This window comes from Giraffa tippelskirchi, chromosome 2 (genome assembly GCF_054371585.1).
Source record: "Giraffa tippelskirchi isolate mGirTip1 chromosome 2, T2T-mGirTip1v1.2.pri, whole genome shotgun sequence".
Classification (NCBI taxonomy): Eukaryota; Metazoa; Chordata; class Mammalia; order Artiodactyla; family Giraffidae; genus Giraffa; species Giraffa tippelskirchi.
In genome coordinates, this window is record NC_137276.1 from 125688557 (window position 1) to 125711972 (window position 23416).

Sequence of the window (23416 nt, forward strand, 5' to 3'; positions counted from 1 at the left end):
GAAATTTTCCAGGCAAAAATGCTGGAGTGGATAGCCATTCCCTTCATCCAGGAGATCTTCCTGACCCAGAGGATCAAACCTGAGTCTCCAGCATCACAGGCAGATTCTTTACCATCTGAGCCACACCACAAGCAGATTCTTTACCATTTGAATCACCAGGAATTCTTTGAAATAGATATGTACAGTGGTGTTAAAGAACAGAAGAGGGCGCTAATTACTTAATTTCACTGACAAGGTCTCTACAAGCTGTGTTTTAATAACAAAACAGAACAGAAAATAGAAATAATGATCCCAGTACCTCAGTTTCTAAAAATCTCACTTCTGCCTGAATTAGCTGTAGTCCTAACTTAGTTATATAAATCTACAGATTAGGATTCTTCAGAAGAGCATGTTGGAGAATGAGAGCTTCTCTTGTGACTTTCAGTAATCCATTTTTTTTGCATTCCAAGCCAGTACACACATTCAAACATATTTGTAAAACAAAATTTTTCTTCACAAAGAAAACACTTATTTTTGCCATGTGCCATGCACTCATATATTGTTTTCTTTATCTTTTTTAATTGCTAGTAACAACACATTAAATTGATGTCCATCTCACTAATTAGAGTTCATGACCTACAGCTGAAAAATGTGGTTCCGCTATGTTCTTTAAAAGTGAAAAGAAGGGATTTCCCTAGCCTTCCAGTGGTTAAGACTCTGCACTCTCAATGCAGGAAGACCAGGTTCAACCCCTGGTCAGGGAACTAGATCCCCCAGGTTGCAACTAAGACCCAGAGCAGCCAAATAAATAATTTTCTTTTAAATGAAAAGAAGGAAAAGCAGTAGTTTTCAGTACACTGATAGATCTCAAAACCATAAAGATTTAAACCTCTGGGAGAAAAAAAAAAAGGCATGTGATTGCTCAACCATGAGCATGAACCCACAGCAAAAGAAAGGAGCTTCTAAAGTTGTCCAGCCCTCAAAGGGTAGATCCTCCCCCTTGTGAAGAAGCTATGAAAGGTAAAGGCAGTCTTCCAGAGAGCAGAACTGGGCACCCAGATTGACTAAGAAATGTCCACATTGCCAAGACTGGGAGGCATTGTTATCCCTGTCCAGCAGGTTGGAACATATGCTAGAAACTATTGACATCCTATTTTCCCTCTGTGTTATACACTGGATGAACTGACATGTGGCCTTAGGCTATCAGATCATGAGGAACTTCCTCAGTGAAAGTCGCTCAGTCGTGTCTGACTCTTTGCGACCCCATGGACTACACAGTCCATGGAATTCTCCAGGCTAGAATACTGGAGTGGGTAGCCGTTCCCTTCTCCAGGGGATCTTCCCAACTCAGGGATCTAACCCAGGTTTTCTGCATTGCAGGTGGATTCTTTACCAGCTGAGCCACCAGGGAAGCCCACCTCAAGACCTGAGCAAAAGGAATTCACATCATTCAGAGACCCCAAACTGGGGCAGGGACTTACTTCCCAGAGGGAACTCACCTTCTTTCCTGAGGATTAATGAACCCTAGAATCATCAGTATCTCAGTCAAACTCTTTCCATCATAGTTTGCAAAACTTCAAAATATCTAGCTAATTAATGGCCTTAATACAGTTTTCCAACTTTGATACCATTTTTCTCCATTCTTTGTTTGATATTTTGACATAATTTGAAAAGAAGTTAAATGAGTGAGCTCAAGAACCATCTTGGAATAGAAATATGGTTCATTTCTTAAGTTCTTTTACTATTTTACTTTTAAATATCTATTGATGTTTTAGTTTTTAATCCTGGGCTTTTTATTTTCTTCAGTCTTCTCATAAATTTGCATTACTTTCTTCCTGTGGTTTGCCTTCATTGAAATAGCTACCTTGGTAATATTAGAAAAGTTCCAAACCACCGCTGGGGTTCAAGACATGCTACCCCCAAAATACGGGCTTCCCAGGTGCTACAGTGGTAAAGAATCTGCCTGAAAATGCAGAAGATGCAAGAAACACAGGTTTGATCCCTGGGTCAGGAAGATCCTCTGGAGAAGGAAAAGGCAACCCAGTCCAGTATTCTTGCCTGGGAAATTCCATGGACAGGGAAGCCTGGCAGGCTATAGTCCATGGGGTCACAAAGAATCGGCCATGACTGAGCACACACGCACACACACACACACACACACACACACACACACACACCAAAATATGGCACCTTAGTACCTTAGTATACTGAATATTTTAAGCTGAAGGAGTTTGAAAAAGCAGCAGAAGCAGAGGTTCACTCTGACCTTCTTTCCTCCCCCTTCTTCCCTGGAACAGGACATGAAAGCCTCACATGGAACTTCCCTGATGGTCCAGTGGTTATGACTCCACATTTCCAATGCAAGGGATGCAGGTTCAATCCTGTGCCCAGGTAATGTGGCCAGGGAATCCCACGTGCTGAGTGATGTGGTAAAAAAAAAAAAATTTTTTTTTTTTAAATTCTCACATGAGAAGTGCCCTCTCTATAGCTGGAGGAAAGAAGCATCCTTATCTCCAAACACAAAGGGATGCCAAGAGGAATCCTAACAAACAGACTTGTTTAATTTCCCCCAGTAAATGTACTACAATTACCTCACTCCTTTCCCATCATATTCCTCCACAACTACATACTCTTCTATCAAGCCTACCATAAAGTACTCAGATCTATTTCTTTGGGTCTTTAGTTCCTCACATAAAACTTGTATTAAATAAATTTGTGTGCTTTTCTCTTGTTAATCTTTGTCAGTTTAATTTTCAAACCCAGCCAGAGACCCTCAGAAGGTCAAGGAAAACTTCTGCCTCCTCACACCACAAAGAGCCGGAAAAGCTATCTCTACCCTAGCTGTCCCAGCAGCAGGTACATCTCCTTGGTATGTCTGCCATCTCTTTTAATGGTGACTTAAGCAATAATATGGAGAAGGCAATGGCATCCCACTCCAGTACTCTTGCCTAGAAAATCCCATGGATGGAGGAGCCTGGTAGGCTACAGTCCATGAGGTCGCTAAGAGTCAGACACGACTGAGTGACTTCACTTTCACTTTTCCCTTTCATGCACTGGAGAAGGAAATGGCAATCCACTCCAGTATTCTTGCCTGGAGAATCTCAGGGACGGCGGAGCCTGATGGGCTGCCGTCTATGGGGTCGCACAGAGTCGGACACGACTGAAGCGACTTAGCAGCAGCAAGCAATAATAGTTCTGGTGGTGCCCTGAACTTCTGACATGCTGTTTCTTGGCTTCTTGAAATATGTTCTCTTCTTATGGAAAAAAAAAAAGTCACTGTCTTCAAATCAATGCCATCTGCAACCACTGGGTTTAGGATAGACTGTCAACATATGCCCCTTGGCAACACATGGAATTACATGTCTCCAGGGAGAGACACATATCTCAAAGCTGTAAACTTCACGTTGGTGAGGAATCAAATGATACTGGAGACACTTCTACACTGTTGGTGGGAATGTAAACTGGTGAAGCCACTCTGGAGAACAGTATGGAGGTTCCTAAAAAACCAGAGTTACCATATGCTCCTGCAATCCCACTCCATGGCATATATCAGACAAAACTATAATAATTCAAAAAGATATGTGCATTCCCATGTTCACTGCAGCACTATTTACAAAAGCCAAGACATGGAAGCAACCTAAATGTCCATCAGCAGATGAATGGATAAAGAAGATGTGGTTCCATATATAATGGAATATTACTCAGCCATAAAAAAGAATGAAATAACACCACTTGCAGCAACATGGATGGGTCTAGAGATTAGCACACTAAGGTCAGACAGAGAAAGACAAATATCATATGATACCACTTAAATATAGAATCTGATAAAAGATACAAATGATGCTGCAGAAATCCAGAAGAGGACATGACTCTTGGCATACCACTGCCTGCCAGCTTCAGATGCAGCTAACTCTCCTAAAGCAGGTTTTACAAGAGTACCAGGTTGGTATGAGGTGCTGACTGGGATCTTCACCACACTTGGATTTATTAGAAAAGAGAGACAGCAAAACTGTTGGGATCAGTGGCCCTAATTTTTCTTCAACTCAAGTTTTTGAAAGATGGCATTTCAGGTAGCCGATTGCCCAGGCTTTCCCCAGGGTGGGAAAGACCAAGCTAATTTGGAAGATTCCATGAACAGGAGACACAGGAGGTCTTAAGAGTAAGGGGGAGTTGGGCAGGTAGTCTGTCAGGCAGCAACTACCCCTGCCCTCTTCTATTTACACAGGGGAGGAAGACTTCACGTTAGTACTTCACTCCCCTTTATACAAGACTGAAGGTGCCATATATCCTGTTTTCACTAAGTTGGAAAATAGTGATTATCTCTTTCCTAACATTTATTAAGCTACTGGACCTCCTTTTCCTAAGACAAGGAGAAAGAAGCATGATTAAAAAGCAAAACAAAAAGCAAAAAAGAGGACTTCCCTGGTCATCCAGTGGTTAAGAATTTGCCTGCCAATGCAGGGGACACAGGTTCCATTCCTGGTGCGGGAAGATCCCATCTGCCATGAGCAATTAAGCCCAAGATCCACAACTACAGAAGCCTTCACGCCTGGAGTCCATGCTCTGCAACAAGAGAAGCCACTGCAATGAGAAGCCTGTGCACCAAAACTAGAGAGTAGCCCCTCTCACCACAACCAGAGAAAGCCTGCACACAGCAACAAAGACCCAGCACAGCAAAAATAAGTATGTTTTTTTTAAGGAGGGAAGCAAAAGAGGAAATGCCTTGGGGTCAGTTTGTGACTTCAGGAGTTTCCTATAAGTTGGGCTGACATCATAGAAAGTGGAAGGACTGATCAGGCTTGCTGGTACCTCCTCCCCTCACGCCACCCACCCCACCCCCCCACACACACAGGGAGTGGACTAAGCCCAGTCACCTTCCAAAACAAACCCACATGCCCTTCCCATCCTAGATGGTAGGAATCAAGCAGTTAAAGGCTGTGAACTAGACTGCACTGGGAGTCAAGTGAGTGGGCAAAGAAGAGTTAAGATTCTCCCAAGCCTAGGGACAATGACAGAAAACCCTACAGACCCCTCACTGAACGGTAACTGTGACCCAGTGTGCTAGAGAAGAGTCAGAACTTGTCTGTCTCATGGATGGAACTAACAGAAATACTAGCATCACAAACAGAAAGCCACATGTAAAGAGCCCTTGGATGTCTGTTTTCCTCCTCTGGATATTGCTGGAATATGCTTTTAGCTGCCAATAATGACCAGTGCTGAATGATATATACGGGAATAGTTTTCACTCTTTTCTCAAGTTTTGTTTACTGTTAATTATGATAAAGCTAGTAGTACTATCAACATTTCATATATAAAAAGTATGAGGACTTCCCTGGTGGTCTAGTGGTTAAATATCCACAATGCAGGTCCGATCCCTGGCTGGGGAACTAAGATCCCCTATGCCACATGCCACAGAGCCACTAAACCTGTGCACTGCAACTATGACCTGATGCAGCCAAATAAATAAATAAATATATATTTTTTAGAAAGTATGATTGAAAAACGAAAAATAAAGAAAACCCCCAAAAGGAAATGTGGATCTAAGACAAAATAGATTGAAAAGGACCATAAAAACCCAATCCTTTAGAAATACAGTAAGAACTAAATTCATGTCATAGAAATATATTTAAAAAGTAAAGGGGCCTACATACCCAAAATACCAAAAGGAAAGAAAGCCAAGGGGAAAGGTGGTCATGGCCCGTCAAGAGGCCAAGAAGTAGTAAATCCTTGGGCTTCCTTGTTGGTTCAGAGGTAAAGAATCCACCTGCCAATGCAGGAGACAAAGGCTCAATCCCTGGTCCAGGAAGACCTCACATGCCAAGGAGCAACTAAATCTGTGTGCCACAAGTACTGAGCCTGTGCTCTAGAACCCAGGAGCTACAACCACTGAGCCCATGTGCCACAAGTATTAAAAGCCCACACGCTCTATAGCCTGTGCTCCGCAACAAAGAGGCCACTGGCACGAGAAGCTCTCGCACCACAACTAGAGAGTAGCCCACACTTTCTGCAACTATAGAAAGCCCAAATGCAGCAACGAAGACTCAGCACAATCAAAAACTAATTAATTAATTATTTTTTTAAAAAGTAGTAGTAAATCCTCTATTTGAAAAAGGTAAAGAACCTGGACTTTGGTCAGAAATTTAGCCTAAATGGACTTTTTCACATTTTTAGATAGTCCCGTTATAACCATCCCCAATGACAAAGATCTAGCCTCTCTGCAGTTATCTAGTTCATCTTGCCCTTGGACCAAACAAGCTGGTCCAGTCAGTGTTCCCTACTATCTCTTCAAGGAAAAGATTAGACGAGGTTACACAGTCCCCAGGAGGGGCTTCACCAGCCCCGCCTTTACACAGTTCAACTGGAAAGATAACAGTGACTGGCTGAGCTGGCAGAGGTCATCAGAACTAATTCCTGTGATAACTCTGATGAGATCTGACATCACTCGGAGGCAAACTGAGGGGGAAAAAGGCTCAGGAGCTTGCCACAAAACTAGTTTAACATCTCTGTAAATAAAAATCTTAACATCTCTGTAAATAAAAATAACACATTCCCTTAAAACAAAATAGAAAGCTATTGAGGCATTAGATCCAGGGAACAAAATCTACCACATAACTTCCTATCCTACCCCAAAGATGATGAAATAAAGTCACACACACAAAAAGAACTTTAGAAGATTTGAAACCTCACTAAAAATTAATGTTGTTTAATTAGAAAATGTTGGGAAATCTACTTTGCTGTGGTTTTTATTTTTATTTTTTTTGAGGTTACATTTATTTTTAAAAAACCGTATTTATTTATTCAGTTTGGCTGTGTTGGGCCTTCATTGCTGTGTGAGCGCCTTCTCTGGTTATGGTGAGTGAGGGCCCCTCTCTTGTTTCAGTCGCAGGCTTCAGTAGTTGCGGCTCCCGGGCTGTGGAGCACAAGTTCAGTAGTTGTGGCACAGGGGCTTAGTTGCCCCTCAGCATGTGAAATCTTCCCAGACCAGAGATGGACCCACGTTCCCCACATTGGCAGGCAAGTGCTACTTTGCTATATTTTATCCCGGAAGCAGCAGTTTCCTGCTTTAATCAGGTAACAGCAGTAAACTCGGAGAAGGCAATGGCAACCCACTCCAGTACTCTTGCCTGGACGATCCCATGGACGGGGGAGCCTGGTAGGCTGCAGTCCATGGGGTCGCACAGAGTCAGACACGACTGAAGCGACTTAGCAGCAGGAGCAGCAGCAGCAGCAGCAGTAAACTTCCCATTCTGAATCACTGGTTCTGATAGGAGTCAGAATGAAGAGGACCAGATGATTCCTCTGACTCTGTCAGTATTACAACCAGTTAGGAAAAACTTCTGGAGACCCCGTGAGTGGATCATTGCTAGTGTTCTGAAAGAAGCTTATAATGTCAAGATGATTTTAGCAGCAAGTACGTGTTTTTGTATGTCACATCCTCAAAGCCACTCAAACTGGCTCTAAAATATAAAGAAGTGTATTATCTTGCATAATGAGAAATTGGGAGGCAAGAGAGTTCAAGTCCTCGGGGTCTCGACAATGTCAGAAGGCATCCTTGTTCTTTCCCGTCTATGTGCCGCCATCCTCAGCACATTTGTGCTTTTGTTCTCAGGACTCTCCCCCTCATCTAACAACAGGTGGAAATAAGCCACTCTTTATTACTAGAAATGGTCTAAGTGACCTTCTCTTATGGCTTTGCCCCAAACTCACAAGCAGTTAGAGATCAGTGGAGAGGAAAGAGCAGCCTCAGACATGCTGCCTAAAGAGTTCCTTTATTATAAGTAATCAAAGTTGATAAAACTGGCAAAATAAACAAATACTGTCTTTCAACAAAAGCTAAATATGGCTGCCCCAAATGACTAAAATAATACAACAGCCAATAGTTAAACTTTCTCTTCATATACTATCATTATATGTATACCTCCTTCAACCTAATAAAATTTTTTTTTTTTGGCTCTGTTGGGTCATCATTGCTGCTTGGGCTTTTCTCTATTTGTGGTGTGTGGGCTTCTCATTGTGGTGGCTTCTCCGGTTGTGGAGCACAGGCTCAGGGTGCAGGGATTCAGCAGTTGCAGCTCCTGGGCTTTAGAGTACAGGCTCAGTAGTTGTGTGGGACAGGCTTGGTTTTCTTCTGCATTGATAGGTGGATTCTTTACCACTGAGCCACCAGGGAAGCCCAACCTGTAACTTTTATGGAGTATTTCATTCTTCTTAAAACCATACTATACATGTACAAAGAATCATCTCTTAAATATTTAAATACCATTAGAATGCAACTTTGATCTTCTGGGGAAATTTCCCATTTCAACTCAATGAAAAATATCCATTATAATTACACGTTTTATTCTTTTGGGAGTATGTCACCTCCAGACCTCTTGGAATATTTCACTCTTTTCTACGAAAGTGTATACGACTCATAAGTTCTCTGAACTTCAGTATTAAGGAGGAGTTATTCATGTTCTCTTTCCATGTTTCATAAGACCTTTTAAATTTGTCATAATAACTTTCTTTTTTCAAGTTGAAATCTGATCCGTTTTTTTTTAAATAACTGTCTTTTTTCCATATTTCTCTCCAGGAGCCTTTCAATTTTTCCAAATAACTTTCTTTTTCAGAGTCTTCCTTCCATATTCCTTCTCCTTTTTTTAGGGCTGTTAATTCAGCTTTAAGTAAATTTCTGTGAATTCTCCAATAGATTTTAGAATCATGACTTAACCCCTTAACAAGAACAGTTTTGCCAAGACCTCTTCTCAGGATTTCTTCATTCAGACTCACACTAAAAAATCTACCCTTGAATAAAAAATAACACAAACCAATTATTTAATAAAATTACTAATATATCTATTATTTACTTTAAAATCAGTCAATCTGCAATTTGAGTCGTCCAGAGAAAAGCCAAAAATATAAATGATGGGACTTCCCCGGTGGTACAAAGGTTAAGAATCCATGCTTCCACTGGAGGGGGCACGGGTTTGATCCCTGGTAGGGCTCCCACATGGCATGTGGTATGGCCACAAAATATACATACATACATACACATATATACATATATATATATTTACACACACACATACATATACATACATATGCAAAGGGGTCCTTAAGAGCTTAAAACAGCTAATGTTAAATCCAAGAATTTCATTACTAGATGATACCTTTGCTCAAAGACAACTGACTCTTTTATAACACATAGTTCTCCACAGGCTCACTGGTCCCCTAACTCAAAAGTGTGTAGAAACGATAAAGTATGAAGAGAGATTTTTGATTTTTTGGTTGATGTTTGAAGAGAGAACGGAGCACACACCAGTTAGGAAAAAAGACAGGAGGCCACAGCAAAAGAAATTAACAAAACTAAAAAGTAGACAAATGCAAAATGAACTGAAGCATCACAGAACTGTTAAATTATGTTCAGAATTTCAGTGTTTAGCAAGGCCTGGCATGTAAGAATGTTTTTAAAAGATGGCCCATAAAATAATGAACATAAAAATAGCCCTGGCCCTTGAATCTTCAAACTTCAGGAAATTTTAGTTATACCTCACTGCCTAGTGAAACCAGATAAATGGGAACTTTTTTCCCCTTACTAATTTACAGTGTAAAAGAGATCCTGCTTAGTTGTTTCCACAGTCCCTGTGGGATTTTAACTTAACAAGATTAATTTTAACAAGGTGTTAGTAACTTTATAGCTTCATTAGACAAGTAATTCACAGTTAAAATGTTTTAATGTGAAAACTAAAGGTTTAAAGTAGGAAACATATTCTAAGATTATCTAAAAAAATAAAGGAACCTTTTGTTCCTTTAAATGTAGTAACTTTTGGTACATGATGATAAGCAGCTAATAAATATAGTTTTAAAGGGTATATCATATTTGTCTCAATCTTTTTAAATTTAATGAGCTGAACTAAAATCAGAATAATTAAAATTCAACCTCACACTACAGAAAAGTTGAACAGGAGAAGTAAATCACTGAAATACACGTATAGTCTGGTATAAAGTAAAGACAGAAAAGGTGAAGTTCCGGCTCAGGAGCCCCAAGGAGCTGGACTTCAATACCAGCTCTTCCACTTGGTTACTCAGAGTCCCACCTTTAAGTGGGAATAAAATGATTCCATAGCGGGGTTTGAGGATAAAAAGTACATACTCCACAACTTAAAAGAGAAGTTAATATTTGAATAAGGCCTTTGGGATCTTTTATATAATTTTGTATTATCAACTTAATTAAATACAAATGCTTCAACCAATCAAGGTTGGATAATTCTTATTTTGAAAGAACTGAATATGACCTGGACATGCAAAAATTAATGGATTTCATTAGGTGTTCTATTAATTCAAAAAGCTTTTAATAATTAAAATGGTTACAATTCTAATCACTTTAATGTGAGATTATTATTTTTCTTCAGATTATTCTCACTTGTAGTATAATAAAGAACTTTAAAAGAAAAACTACCCTTAATACTGTCATAATGATGTAAATAAGAAAAACAATTCTAAATTCTGTCATATTAACATTTTAACTACTTCATTTTTCCATGTCCTTGTTTCAGTCCATGGGGTCACAAAGAGTTAGACATGACTGAATGACTAACACTTTCACTTTTTACTTATGCATAAACAATAAGAATAAAATATTGCTAGTTATTTCTTCACACTACTTACCTTATTCACTAAAAGGTAGCAAAAGAGTGCTGAATTCTCCTTTCCGAGAAGTTGGAACCATAGTACTTGGGAATGTTTTAGCTCTTTTTGTAACCACATCTTCCCAGTTTCAGTAAGTTCTACTCCAGCCAATTTAACCAGCAAAACACCACACGGCTCTTCTAAAAAGGTTAGAAAAGAGTTTACCTTTAATATCACAATTGCAAAAGCAAATTCCAAAGTCATTTGCGCTCCAAAACACAACTGGATATGTTACTTATAACTACCCAGACTCTCTAGATGTAGATCCATTTATTTCTATAGTCAACTTGTCTTTTAAAACAATACAAGTAGGTAACAGATGGAATAATTTCAAAAACTCATTTCAGTAAGCTCCAGAACAGCATGTGGGGTTTAACCAATTTACCTTTTTTAAAAGAAAAAATCTTCCAGATTTATTTCTATGTACACATACACATAATGCTACAAGTCATGTAGTTCAATAATATAGGCTCCTACTATCAATAAAACCATATAAACTGCTTTTTCACTTAATTTACTGAGGCTGTTTTCCCAACTCAAAAAATATTAATATCAATATTATTTTTATACAGTTTATAAAACTGATTTCCAGATAGGATTTTATCAATTTATATTCCAAGTAATAAAGTCCATATAGTCAAAGCTATGGTTTTTCCAGTAGTCATGTATGGATATGAGAGTTGGACCATGAAGAAGGCTGAGCACTGAAGAATTGATACTTTCAAATCATGTTGCTGGAGAAGAGTCCCTTGGATAACAAGGAGATCAAACCAGTCAATCCTAAAGGAAATCAACCCTGAATATTCATTGGAAGGACTGATGCTGAAGCTGAAGCTGCAATACTTGGGCCACCTGATAAGAAAAGCTGACTCAGTAGAAAAGACCCTGATGCTGGGAAAGATTGAGGGCAACAGGAAAAGGGGGCAGCAGAGGATGAGATGGTTAGATAGCAGCACTGACTCAATGGACATGAATTTGAGCAAATTCTGGAAGACAGTGGAGGACAGAGGAGCCTGACAGACTGAAGCCTGGACTTCAGGGGTCACAAAGAGCCAGACACGACTGAGCAACTGAACTGAACTGAACTGAGAGGAGCCTGGCATACTACAGTCCATAGGGTCACAGAGTCGGACATGACTGAACAACAACATAGCATTAAGAAAGTTTGTTTGGGCAAACTCTGGATAAAATGTTAACCAATTAAACTTTAATAACAGGATCTTATTTTAGAAAAAGTCTACAACTTTCCAAAAAGGGAAAATGGCTGGCAAAAATATATATATATATATTAATGCCTTTTTTAAAAGAAATTATACATTTAACATATATTAAACTCATACAAGTATTGGTAGTTGAAAGTATAAAGTTAGTCCATTTAATTGCTAGGGAAAAAGTAACACTTGAGTTCAGAAAGATATCCTAGAAGTTTGTCATGATATTATTTGATGATAGAAAACCATTTTTTTTAAGGCTTGGGTTTCTTGAGACTTGTCCTAGAGTTTCAGTTAGAGAAGTTTCAAAGGTATAAGTAGGAGGATTATGTCCTTAGAAAACTCTGTGATACAGTATATTCACAAATTAGTTAAGGCAGAACACACATAATAAAGATTAGATGAAATCAAATCACTGGTACCCAATGAGTGAAGGGAAGCCTAAAGACTCTGAGGTTTCTCTTCAGTCCTTTAATGCTGCCATCAACACCAATTGTCTTTCAATAAAATATCCTCTAGTCTTTAAGACCAAATCTTTAGGACCAAAAACATGAATCTCATCAATACTATCAACCTTGAGTATTAATGCCCTAATTTTTCACTTCAACAAAGGTCATGGGATTCCTTTAAAATTAGCAAAGTCCCCATTAAGCATTTAAAATATGATATGGTCAATACCAATGTAAACATAAATTTTCCAGAAACTAATCTACTGAATAAGCTAAGTTATATCCATCAAATATTTTTGCCCAAACAGTTGATGTTTTCTTGAAAAAGGAGAGATTACTATTAATATTTATGATTTCTAATTTTAGCTTTGTGTGAATCCCTGTCTTTCCAGCTCTTCAATAAATCTTTTACATATATACTTTTAAAAAGCCTAATTCATACTGGATAGGATGACACAATGCCAAGGATTATAAGGGTACAGCAACATGGGCTCCAGTGAAGGAGCCCAACAGCACTCCATGAAAAGTGTACAGCTTGGGTTTTTTGTTTTTTTTTTTAATTAGTTTATTTATCTATTTTTTAACTTTACAATATTGTATTTGGCTTGGGTTTTGCAGAATGAACAGAGAGAGGCACAGGGAGGAATAGGAAGTAAACACACAAGTAAGGGAAAGACCATGGGTACCTGGAGAAAGCTGCAGACATAAGATGAATACTGAAGCAAACCACCACTAAGGAGTTTGTTACATTTATGTTCTATCAGATGGGTAGGAAACTTCACAACTTAATATTCCTAAGGTTTTTAGAAAGATAGTACTTGATCCCAAAACTGATTCATCCCCTAGATTTATAGAATATTAAAAATCAGGAAGTTCACTGGTGGTTTAGTAGTTAGGATTCTGCACGTTCATTATGGAAGCCTGGGTTCAGTCTCTGGTCTGGGAACTCAGATCCCACAACCTCACAACAGAACTAATATATGACTGAATAAACAAATATTATAAATGGATTCATGACAGTGGACAATTTCATGAGATAGGTATATCACATATATCAGAAAGATTATTTTTTACCATTAGGAATAGGAGAAGCTTTGAAATAATATCACTAGACTGCAGGTTTTCTGACTACTGTAGGCTCACATCCATTGTTTGCCACTGTATACTGAAACTGCAGCAAAAGAGCACGTGTTCAGTAAACATCTACTAAAGAAATGAAGTGTTCTAAGAGTTTCACTTCATAAAAATTTTCAGCTCTGTGTGTGTTTGCCTCATCATATACACCAAAGATATGATCATGGAAGGAAAGGATATCACAGAATACTCATGAGGAAGGAGTCTTGGAAATGTTATGATTCTCTTGTTTGATAGTGGTGGAAACCATTGGCTGAACTGGAAACAGAACACAAGCTCTCTGTGAACCAAACATGTTCGACTACACCACACAGACTCTACTCTGATACAGTTATCTGAGCTGAACCATTTGGTTAGAATGGCCTCAATTTGGGGGGCCTAAATCTTAGCCCTCCTTACAATAAAATCAAAAGCCCATCTCTATCCTATAGACTAGGTAGCAAAAAACAGTGAAAGGAATATAAGGGGCTTCCAATTAATAGCTATTCTTAAATGAACAAGATTATGCTCAACATCTTACTCTGTCATTCAAAATAGTCCTTGGAACGCAACTTCTAGATTCTATAACCGTTTTATAGGTAAACAGGTTTAGCCAATGTAAATGCAAATTGATCTCTTTAACATGAACAATTTGGGGACTTCTCTGGTAAGAACCTGCCTTGCAATGCAGGGTACATGGGTTTGATACCTGGTCAGGGAACTAAGATCCCACATAACTAAGCCCATGTGCCTCAACTGGAGTCTGCATGCTGCAACTAAGACGTGACGTCGCCAAATAGATATTTTTTTAAATGAACAATTTATGTCAGTTACAAAAAGTATTAACACTATCATTACATTTGTACTGGTTAGCATCTGTCGGTGTGTCTGTTTCTTTCATTTTCGCAACTCAATACACAAAATTGTGGACTGGGTAGCAAAGAATCTGTTTTCTAACTTTAATTCCATCAACTGTTAGGGAGATGGCTGCATACATGGCCTTTAACTTCTATAGAAAATATTAAAATAAGTAGGGGAAGTAAGTTTTCTTTTAGCTTTAAAATTTTGATTGTACCAAATTGATAAACATTATTATTTGATGTATATACTAATAATACACTAATAATAATATGTATATATAGCAATTAGAGTGCTGTGGCATTGCACACCTTCCAGGACAGATACCCTATGAATACCAACCCTGGAGTTGTGCAGTGTACCACCTGGACAATCACAAGTGATGGCCTTGCTGTCTTAGCACTAAAAAATCATTACTATTTCCAACAGGAGAGATTTAAATTACTACTGCATTATTACAACAACTTAGAAGTATAAACAATTCCTAGAGCTAAAATGGCCAACAAATAAACATCCCAAGTAATCTTTCTTTAGGGAACAACAGTAATTCAAATTGTGTAAGTTCTGCTTGATTTGTTAAGAAATAAAATCAATCATGTCAGGTGTGCTTGAGGGAAAAACAATCAATCTTATTCCTTTATATTCATATGTCAATTGAACAGTGATATTCATTCATCTCAGGGTAAAGAAATAAGAACTTTCTTTACAACATTAAAATAATATTAAGGAGATCTTTAAATATGACTCAGTTAAATCATTTGACAATTTTGCCAAGTCTCTGTTGGCTAAAAATTATTTTTCTAGGGACTGTGAATAATTAGATAAGAAAAGTTCCCTGCCCACTAGGGGCTCACAGTTCAATAGAAGGATATAAACCTAGATACATAATTACAGGAAAATGTGTTTTAGTACTGTAATTGCAGTATGTATAAATTGCTTGGGGCATAGGAAAGAAAGAGGCCAGTTCTGCTTGGGAGGTAAGGAGAGCTTCACAAAAGAGCTGACGTTTGAGCTAGATCCTAAAGAATCCACAGATTGGGACTTCCCTGGTGGTCCAATGGTTAAGACTCCATGCTTGCAGTGGAGGGGGTATAGGTTCAAACCCTGGTTGGGGAACTAAGATGACACATGCCACATAGTAAAGAAAAAGAAAAAACAAACAAAAAGAATCCACAGAAGCTCAGGCACTCTGGGCAAAGATCTATGCCCAGGGCAGGAGAACACATGGAAGCAGCAGGAAGGTCTGTGTGGCTGTGGTCTTTGCTGAAAAGCAGGGAGAAAAGGGAATTGCAGCAGCAAGCTCTGGACTCTGCCCAATGCTCCAACCTCTTTGGTGTCTCTTGTCCCCTTCTCCCCTATGCTCCAGCCATGAGCCTTCACGTGTCTTACCAAAAGAGCCAGGCTCACCCCCATGCATGTTCTTCCTAGCCAGCTCCTTCCTATTCTCCAGGCCTCTGATGAGGCCTTCTCTGACCACCATATATGTAGATTCCCTCTTCATACAAGCTCCAGTAATGGTCATCCTATACCCTGATCCTTTTCTTCATAGCCCTTAGGACAATTTTTCACTTTTTTGTTGCCCATCTTCCACCTGGACTGTGAGCTCCAAGGGGTAGAGTGGTCTTGTTTGTTTCACTCAGCATGTACAGCTAGCTAGGACCTAGAACATAATATGTGTTCAGTATTTGTGGGATAAATGTTTGAATGCCTTAGTAGCTGAGTGAAGAAAGGAGGGAAGGAAGAAAAGAAATCTGGAACCAAATTAAACAGTTCGTTTGTGGGGGGTGGTCCTAAGATGGCAGAGGAATAGGACGAGGAGACCACTTTCTTCCCCACAAATTCATCAAAAGATCATTTGAACGCTGAGCAAATACCACAAAACAACTTCTGAATGCTGGAGGAGGACACCAGGCACCCAGAAAGGCAGCCCATTGTCTTCGAAAGGAGGTAGGGCAAAATGTAAAAGATAAAAGAGAGACAAGAGAGTTAGGGACAGAGACCCGTCCTGGGGAGGGAGTCATAAAAGAGAAGTTTCCAAACAGCAGGACACCCTCTCACCGGTGGGTCTGTGGGGAGTTTTGGACTCTCAGAGGGCAACATAACCGGGAGAAAAAACAAAATAAATAAAACCCACAGATTACACGCCTAACCACAACTCCCAGCAGAGAAGTAGCCCAGACACTTGCATCAGCCACCAGCAAGCGGGGGCTGAACAGGGAGGCGCAGGCTGCAATGCTTAGGGTAAGGACCGGGCCTGAATGCCCTGAGGACAATCTTGAGGGGGCTAACATGAAATAGCGACCCAAACTGTGGGATAGCCCGAGAGAGAAAAAAAAAAGAGCAAAGAGAGAGAGAGAGAGAACTTTCCCGTGAAAAGCTCTCACCTAAGGCACTGCCGGGCCTGCTCACAAACAAAGGACTGAGTGAATACCAGAGGAGAGTTAGCCAGCAGCGGACAGGCCCATCCCCCGCCGGAGGCAGGGAGGCAGGTGAGCGACAGCCAAAGCCAGAAGGCAAGGGGCAAACTTGGCCCCAGAGACAGCATCCTCTACCAAACTGCGAGCAGGCTCCCAGTTGCTAACCAAGTCTTCCTGGGATCCTGGACAGTTGACATCCACCAGGGGGATCGCTGCAACCCAATCAAAAAATGGGCCAAAGAACTAAACAGACATTTCTCCAAAGAAGACATACAGATGGCTAACAAACACATGAAAAGGTGCTCAGCATCACTCATTATCAGAGAAATGCAAATCAAAACCACAATGAGGTACCATCTCACGCCAGTCACAATGGCTGCTATCAAAAAGTCTACAAACAATAAATGCTGGAGAGGGGCAGAGAAAAAGGAACCTTCTTACACTGGTGGTGGGAATGCAAACTAGTACAGCCACTATGGAGAACAGTGTGGAGATTCCTTAAAAAACTGGAAATAGAACTGCCATACGACCCAGCAATACCACTGCTGGGCATACACCCCAAGGAATTTAATTGAAAGAGACACATGTATCCCAATGTTCATCGCAGCACTGTTTACAATAGCCAGGACATGGAAGCAATCTAGATGTCCATTGGCAGACGAATGGATAAGAAAACTGTGGTACGTATACACAATGGAATATTACTCAGCTATTAAAAAGAATGCATTTGAATCAGTTCTAATGAGGTGGATGAAACTGGAGCCTATTATACAGAGCGAAGTAAGTCAGAAAGAAAAACACCAATACAGTATATTAATGCATATATATGCAATTTAGAAAGATGGTAACAATGACCCTATATGTGAGAAAATAAAAGAGACACAGATGTAAAGAACAGACTTTTGGACTTTGTGGGAGAAGGTGAGGGTGGGATGATTTGAGAGAATAGCATTGAAACATGTATATTATCATACGTGAAATAGATCTCCAGTCCAGGTCCGATGCATGAGACAGGGTGCTCAGGGCTGGTGCACTGGGATGACCCTGAGGTATGGGGTAAGGAGGGAGGTGGGAGGGAGGCTCAGGATGGGGAACATATGTACACCCATGGCTGATTCATGTGAATGTATGGCAAAAACCACCACAATATTGTAAAATAATTAGCCTCCAATTAAAATTAATTAATTAATTAATTAATTAATAAACAAATAGTTCATTTGTTTAAGTCAAGAGTTTGGACTTTCTCTCATAGACAATGAAGAGTTATTAAAAATTAAAATGACTTTTTTTTGCTATTTTATAAATAACTTCTAATAAAGGAATTTTAAAATAGTTATTTAGTGCTATTACTTTTGTGCCTTACTTACTTTTCCATGAAGATATAACAGGTAAAGTAATGGGAATATGTTCAATCTCTAAACCATTCTCAGTTATTCGGCGTAGTCGTCCTCGTAGTTTAACATTCTTTCTTATAAATTCTCCTGGAATATCTGAAGAACGGGTGAATTTTGATGTCTGTTGATTTACAAGGAGAAAAGTATAACATTTTATTACTATTTTCATTTTAAAATTATGCATGTTATATTCTCTAAACATTTCAAAGAAGACATAATAACCACTGAACATTTTTAATTTGGTTCTTAATTTTATATTAATATTTTTAAAAGACTTAACAGAAGTGTTTATAAGCACATTATTTAGAAACCTTTAGTCATTATTTTACTATTTGAGGCTACTATATACAGAACATTAAACAGACTCCTCACTTTTAAAAAAGCTTACATCCTTAAAATGTAACACAATTTATCAAGAAGCAGTGAGTATACAGCTGTGCCTGGCACTACACAAACCTGGTTAAACTTACTATCTTACTGGTTAACTTACTGATTAAGTTACTATCTCATTCTATAAATGTACCATCTATTCATGCAGGTACTCTGGGAGATGGAGAAGGAAATGGCAACCCACTCCAATATTCTTGCCTGGGAAATGCCATGGACACAGGAGCCTAGCAGGCTATAGTCCATGGGGTTGCAAACAGTTGGACACAATTTAGCAACTAAACAGCAACAGCAGCAACTGCTAGGAGAACCTAGCCAAAACTGAGGCAATTTAAGTTAGACTACTAATCAACAAGTTTTTTCCCTTATTTTTCAATCTCATAGGAGAAAAACGCCCCTCCAAAAAGGCCAACATTAGGAATTTATTTAAATACCTAACACCTTGGAGTTACTCAACATTTTATACCTGTCTTTTATATTAACAGTACTATAGGAACAAGCTTAATTCATAAGCATGGCTGGGTGAGAGCCTCATACAGGCAGAAAGATAAATTAGTAACCAACTTCCTAAGACAGTAAAGTTGGTCTAAACATTAAAAAATTTTTTTTCCAAACAAGAAAAATATTATAGCAGACAAATCCAGAATGTGAAACATTAATAATGGGATAAATGATTTGGTTATTCTAAAAAATAAATGGCTTATGGAGGAGAAAAAAGGGAGTAGGCGTATAGACTGTTATAAAATAAATGAGACAGATATAACAAACAAATACAATATATGGACCATTAGAATCCTGCTATGAACAGATCATCTTTTTTTTTTAAAAAAAAGACACCATTGAGACAATCAAAGAATTCTTAATATTGTCTGGATATTAGATGATGCTAAGAGGTTGTTAATTATGTTAGATGTGATAATGTTCTAGGACAGACAGAATCAGCATACTCCATCACCTTCTTGTTCACACTAAATCTACGGAGGAAACACAAATCCAGACTGTGGGAGATTCTCTAAGACTCACTTGGCCTCTTCAAAATCACAGTGTCATGAGAGACAAAAATTAAAGTGGGCGTAAAAGTCTAGATTAAAGGAGACCAAAGAGATATGACAACTAAATACAGTGCATGATCCTTGACTGAAACTCAGACTGGGAGAAAAAACAGCTACAAAGGATATTTTCAGGAGATAAATATGAATGTTAACTGGATTTTAGAAATTACTACAAAAATGTTACATTTATTAAATGTGAAAATGTTAATGTGATTATGGAGGAAAGTATTCCTGCTCTTAGCAAGTACACTATAAAGTCTTTATGGGACTAGTTATAAAATAAGTGGGTCACAGGTAGGAAGTGTACAGCATGGGGAATACAGTCAGTAATTATGCAGAATCTCTGTAGAGTGAGAGACTTGTGGTGATCATTTTGAAATGTATAGAAAGATCAAATCCCTATGTTGTCTAACAGGAAGTAACATAGTGTTGTAGGTCAATTTTACTTCAAAAACAAACTCATAGAAAAAGAGATCAGATTTGCAGTTATGAGAGGTAGGAGATGGAGGGAGGGAGAACTTGAAAGATACAAACTTTCAGTTATAAGATAAATAAATACTAGGGGTGTAACGTACAACATGAGTAATGTAATTAACACTACTGTATGTTATACATGAAAGTAAATCCTAAGAGTTCCCATCATAAGGAAAAAAATTGTTTTCTATTTATTTAATTTTGTATCTATATGAGATGATGGATGTTCACTGAATTTACTGTGGTAATCATTTCCTGAGGTATGTAAGTCAAATTATACTGGACACCTTAAACCTAGGCAGTGCTGTAGGACAATTACATCTCAGCTTAAAAAAAAAGTGAGTTCAAGGTATTAAAAAAAAAAGAAGGAAAAAAAGACAAAAGTTCTGAAATTGGAGTCTGGGTGTAAAGGCAACAGTTGGAAAAGATGTAGTATGGTAACAAGGTGCAGTCAATGATAATACAAAACAATATAGAGATAAGTATAGGAAATAAATACATACAGAAGCAATATATCTATTCCAGTTCATAACATGAAATGACATCCCATGGCAACAATCAGGTATATTAAAAAGTACTTGTAAATCCTGAATTATCAAATGAATTTCCAAAATGTCTGCTATTAAAATACTTTTGAAAGGGCAAAAAAACACACTAAATAAGCATAAATTACTTAGTTCAAAGGGACATAATTCAATTTCAATTTAAACCTAAAACCGCTACAGAAAACACTTTTGAGATATTCTTCAACATCTGAAATGCAAATTTAGTGATTATTTATTTCAAGCATGAAGAAAAGTCATTATGGAAAGACAGGTTGTGCAATTACTTTCCATAAAACCCTGCCGATGTGTTACTTTTAAACCAACATCTCAAAGTACGTTCACTGTTCTAAAATGTTATTTAAAAGCTTCTAATATGAATAACAAAATGATACCCATGTTGAGATAAAAATCATCTGAAGTGAGAGAAATTAGCTGTCTAGTGCTTATCATAATGTCTTAATTTTTTAACTTACCAGTCGAATACTTCTTAGAAGTAACAGTACTCCAGCTATGGCCATTACAGTGCTGATGTTCTTTAGAAAGAGATTTTATGATTAATTCTAATTATTATTCACAATACTGAAAGTACTAAATAGAAGGTGGGAAAAAAACTCATCCCTTATACCTAACTGCTCAAATAAGGCATATCCTTCAACTAAAGGCCCACTTCTTCCAAAAAAGACCAACTTCCCACCAGCCCATTAATATTCCCCTTTTTCTCCCAGACAATCTGGTACACACAGTAATTATATACATAATATTGTATTGTTTTCTATTGATTGTATTGCTTTAACCACGAGTTCCTTGAATGAATCAGTCTAATATTAACACTTTTTGTGCAAGGCCCATTGGAACTCCATAACCCTAAGTCTGCAGGTGGAATTAAAAGTATTTAGTAGAAAACTTTATTACCAATACCATAAAACACAGCACTTGGGAAACAGATATGGCAAACAGTCGGGAAAATCACAGCGATGTTTTTAAAGTGTTTCATTTAAACTGAAATCGATCTAAAGGAGTTTAATTAATAAGGATCCTGCAACTCCCTCACCAACAGTGGTAATCTAAAATGCTTTCCTTCAATAAATACAACTAAGCATGTAAGAGATGAAAATATATACAAGAATACATTCTGTGATTGGATTATTTGGAATAAAACATCCATGCACTAATTTAAATACTGTTTCCTCTCCCAATACTGATGAGGTTATTTTTTTATTTGAAATTAACCCATGCATCTCTTCCTGCTTAATTGGAAGAACCAAGGCCTTGTCAATTAACATCTGTGTTTCTGTGTACACACACACACACATATATGTATACAATTCATTAATGTTAAACATATTTATGTAGCACTAAGTGGCAGGCACTGTTCTCAGGACTGAGCTACAGGTGAGTGAGCTGCAGTCTCACCCCTGAGCTGCAGTCCTGGTGAATGAAAATAGACATGGTCCTGGCACTTTGGCTGCAAAGTATTTGCAAAGCTGATGAGCCTACTGCTGGGAATTCAACTTCCCAGCAGAATTCTTCCATCTGAAAGCATTCTCTTCATTTGGCTTCTAGCACACTTGGTTTTCCTGATACTCCTCTTCCCCTCTGTCTCTTCCCTCCGAGTCTTTGCTGACCTCCTTTTCACTCTCCAAATTCTAAATGTTAGCGAGGCTCTCAGGTCTCAGTCCTAGAGCTTTTTCAGGAGATTTTCTGACTCGCTCGAAAACGTCATCCAAGCTTTGAATACTACAAGTTTTCTATAATAATACTTAAATACTATAAGGTTTATTTACACTTTAAATACTTAAGGTTTATGCAGCCCACTCCCAGATTCCCGTTCTAATCTCCCTTCAAGACATGACTCCTGTATCCAGTTGCCTAGAACACCTAAGCTACGTTGAGAAGTCTAATGACCACCTTCAAGTTTACACATCTCCATGTAGAAGTCTGATAGGCATCTTCAATTTCACTTTGCAAAAAGCTCTGTAGATTTCCCCAACAAATCATTTATCCCAACTCCTCCATTTCAGCAATTTACACAACATCCACGAAGCAGGCAGCCCCCTTGATTCTTTGTTATAAAGAAAGAAATCAACACCAGGTCTTAGTCGCAATCTTCTCTCCCCTGGTCGCCTGCGATGCCCCGCCTTTTTCAAACTGCCCGCCCCTCCCCAACTGCTCCAAAGGCCCCGCTGGCGCCCCGCGCTGGGCTGCAGCTTCCCCTCGGAGGCATCCCGGGGCCCAGCACAGTCAGGGCAGTAATGGGGCCGAGGCAGCCCCGCCAGGCTGCGCGCCCCCCGCCGCCCCGCACACGCTGCCCCGACCCGGCGGCCCTCCGCCGCTGCCCGGGCCTCCCCCAGGACGCGTCTCCCTCAGCCCGGCGCTGAGCGGCCCGCGCCCACCACCGCCCGGCCTGCAGTACCCGGACGAGGCGCAGGTGGTCGTCGGCCCACTGCGAGATCCGCGCCACCACGTTGGGCGCTGCTCCGTCCCGTTTGGGCGGCGGTGTGGCCGGGGCCGGAGGCTGCCCCGCCATGTTCCCGGCCTCCCGGGAGCCGGCGCCGCCTCCTCGACCGGACGACAGGGGGCGCCGCTCTCCGCGGGTGGGCGGCGGGATCCAAGCTCCTCGCGCTAGAGGGGGCGCCGCGCGAGCCGACCTTCGGGGCGGGTTCTCAGCAACCAAGAAGTTGCTGTAGGCGGTCCTCCCGGTCCGTTAGGAGACGTCTTTACAGTGATTCTCCAGTATTTACGCGAGGTTTTCCCACAGCGCAAGAGATCTCTGTCGTTCGGGGATGCGAGCTGCAGGATTACAGGGCATGCTGATGGGAGATGATCAGTTCAACTCGCTTAACTCAGAGCAGTGTAGGTAGCTTGTGCC

The 23416-nt window shown here is 39.5% G+C and overlaps 1 protein-coding gene across 2 annotated transcripts; it reads right to left on the minus strand.

Moving 5' to 3' along the window:
* Positions 1 to 218: 218 nt before the first annotated feature.
* Positions 219 to 23101, minus strand: MISO1 (mitochondrial inner membrane subdomain organizer 1). Of its 2 annotated transcripts, none has more exons than XM_081570596.1 (5): positions 22961 to 23101; positions 21021 to 21080; positions 18063 to 18210; positions 10627 to 10787; positions 219 to 4542 (listed from the first exon to the last, which is right to left on the minus strand). In XM_081570596.1, the coding sequence occupies exons 1-5, from the start codon at positions 23072 to 23074 to the stop codon at positions 4492 to 4494; spliced, it is 534 nt and encodes a 177-aa protein (XP_081426722.1). In that variant the 5' UTR covers positions 23075 to 23101; the 3' UTR covers positions 219 to 4491. The 2 variants fall into 2 exon arrangements, with proteins under 2 accessions (XP_081426722.1, XP_081426721.1); XM_081570595.1 differs by lacking the exon at positions 219 to 4542 and adding an exon at positions 7732 to 8763.
* Positions 23102 to 23416: the final 315 nt, after the last annotated feature.